At 39.1% G+C, this 3,010-nt stretch overlaps 1 protein-coding gene across 1 annotated transcript; it reads left to right on the plus strand.

The window, feature by feature from the left end:
* Positions 1 to 212: 212 nt before the first annotated feature.
* ABHD13 (abhydrolase domain containing 13) lies at positions 213 to 1,229 on the plus strand (the record flags this gene model as incomplete). Its single annotated transcript, XM_080720034.1, has 1 exon — positions 213 to 1,229. The coding sequence occupies exon 1, from the start codon at positions 216 to 218 to the stop codon at positions 1,227 to 1,229; it is 1,014 nt and encodes a 337-aa protein (XP_080576160.1). The 5' UTR covers positions 213 to 215.
* Positions 1,230 to 3,010: the final 1,781 nt, after the last annotated feature.

The following is a 3,010-nucleotide window of genomic DNA, read 5'->3' on the forward strand; positions in this document are numbered from 1 at the left end:
TAAATACAGCACTGGAGGGGTCGTCTGACAGACTGAAGACTATTGAGAACAGAAGGGGCAAAGGGATGATAGCACCCATTTCCAAGAGTAGAGTGATGTGGGCTTCCAGGGACACTGAGTTTGTCGTATCGTGATTCTTAATTAGCAGCTGTAGGGTGAGTTTCTGATATTCTCCCTTTCTGACCTTCTCTCTAGGATACCTGTGAAGAGCTACCATGGAAAAGTCCTGGATGCTGTGGAACTTCATTGAAAGATGGCTGATGGCCTTGGCTTCGTGGTCCTGGGCTCTCTGCCGCATTTCCCTCTTACCTTTAATTGTGACCTTTCATCTGTATGGAGGTGTCATTTTACTTTTGCTGATATTCATATCAATAGCGGGCATTCTGTACAAGTTCCAGGATGTATTGCTTTATTTTCCAGAACAGCCGTCCTCTTCACGCCTTTACGTTCCCATGCCCACCGGTATTCCACATGAAAACATTTTCATCAGAACCAAAGACGGGGTGCGCCTAAATCTTATTTTGATACGATACACTGGAGACAGTTCACCCTACTCCCCGACTATAATTTATTTTCACGGCAATGCAGGGAACGTAGGTCACCGGTTGCCGAACGCGTTGCTTATGCTGGTCAACCTCAAAGTTAACCTGTTGCTTGTTGATTATCGAGGATACGGGAAGAGTGAAGGCGAAGCCAGTGAGGAGGGCCTCTACTTAGATTCAGAAGCGGTGTTAGACTACGTGATGACTAGACCTGACCTGGATAAAACGAAAATTTTTCTTTTTGGCCGTTCCTTGGGAGGAGCAGTGGCTATTCATTTGGCCTCTGAAAACGCACATAGGATTTCAGCCATTATGGTGGAGAACACATTTTTAAGCATACCACACATGGCCAGCACTTTATTTTCATTCTTTCCAATGCGTTACCTTCCCTTATGGTGCTACAAAAATAAATTTTTGTCCTACAGAAAAATCTCTCAGTGCAGAATGCCTTCTCTCTTCATCTCTGGACTCTCTGACCAACTAATCCCACCAGTAATGATGAAGCAGCTTTATGAGCTCTCCCCCTCTTGGACTAAGAGATTAGCCATCTTTCCAGATGGAACTCATAACGACACGTGGCAGTGCCAAGGCTACTTCACTGCACTCGAACAGTTCATCAAAGAAGTAATAAAGAGCCACGCTCCTGAGGAAATGGCAAAAACTTCCTCCAATGTAACCATTATATAACGTTTCCCCCTTCGGTTAATGCATTGTATTTTAATTTGTGCAGAGTGATAAAGAACGTCCCTTCCTAGAAGCGCGTTATGTCTGTACTTGTCCGAAGAGTGACGTTAAACTTTGAGAGGCCCTCAGTGCTCCTTTATGATGACCCGAATCATTTTTTACATTTGAAGAACTGTAATTCTCGGAATTATTTCACACATTTTTATCAGAACTTTTAACGTGGCTATATATCCATGACTTTAGTTTAGTATGTCAATATAATAGAGATTATTCAAAAGTTTCTTGTTGCATAAGTGGTACACTCAGATTAACAGCAGAGTACAAAAGGAGAGATGTGAACAAGAAACCTTTGGATGTTCTTTTGATAAATATTGGGACAATCATGGTAAGAAACTTAGTTCTGTAACTGCATTTTTCACCTTAAAATTTAAATGAAATGCATGATGGTATTTTGTTCCTTGACTTAAGCGATGCGCATTTCTAATGTAAATAGCACTGGTCATATACTGGTGTATATGGCTACCTGGGTCATATCTATTTTTTGTAGACTCTGTTTTGTTTCTGGCAAGAGGTGGGAGCGAGGCCCGTGTGCAGGTTGCCACTGAGTTTTGCTCTGGTGAATGAGTGCCGAGGTCCAGCTTCTCCTTACAAATAAACGGGACCCTGATTCCAATATAAATGTACCGTGTATTTGTTAGGTACAGTCTGGATCGTGGCATGTAGAAATAGAAATTTAGAATTTTACTGCAGCTTTCTGTGCATATTTGAACTTTTTAACATTTGTAATTTTGGTGGCAAAGAGAATTTTAGCTTCAGTCAATTTTGTAAGTCTAAGCTGAACCACTAATAGCAGTCATAGTGAAGACTAGAACTTGACTTGCTTAAGAATCAAATTAGAATGTCTTATTTCATGATTGTACATACCATTTTACACAATTCCACATTGGATTTTTAAGTCTTCGTGCCTAGAATATACCTAGCCCACCGAAGGCAAGATAATCATTTATTGGACTTCTGGAAAATAAGAGTTAGAAAACAAAAGCAAAAATTATATTCTTGACATAATGTTCCAGTTGCTGTGAAGTAGAACTGCATCAAAAGACAGTTTTGTTAGTCTTATTTATTTATTTAATTTTTTACATATGGGAATAAAGGAATCACAGAGCTTCATGACACAGAACCTATTACCACGCTTAACAAGCAATTGGCTATAGGTGGGAGGTGATGTTTAGATGTAGAGAGAAGTAAGAAAAATCTTACTTCAAAAAAGAAGCCCCTTGAAACCTACAGGACTTAATCAGATGTAAGCTGCGAGGCAGAACTGTGTCCTGGTGTGTCTGGCATTCCTCATATGTTAGATGTAATTGACTCTACATTATTATGTCAGCTTTAACGTGGAAATTGTTGAATATTTTACCTGTATAGTTAACTGGCTTTCTGTAATCAGCTAGAGCAGAGAAATAATGAAGAAGTCAGTCATCTTGACTTTAATTTAAAATTTCCTCCAAGGAGATACAGCCAGAAATACTTTTGCCAAGTAACATTCTTACCACTCACTTTATGCCAGGATGTAGAAAGACACAGATTATAGCAAGAATGGCTTCTAAGAATGTTTTTCTTCACATTAATAATTATAAGAAGTCTTGCTTTTTGAAAAGAATTGGTAAGATATATCACAGATGGAGTATTTTTATGTATAAATTCACCACAATCAAAGCTACTTTCCATCTTGTCGATCGCTGCTATGTAGAGTGACTATCCTAAATAGTAATGTATAAAAAAAA

This window comes from Muscardinus avellanarius (assembly GCF_963383645.1).
Source record: "Muscardinus avellanarius genome assembly, chromosome: 2".
Lineage (NCBI taxonomy): Eukaryota > Metazoa > Chordata > Mammalia > Rodentia > Gliridae > Muscardinus > Muscardinus avellanarius.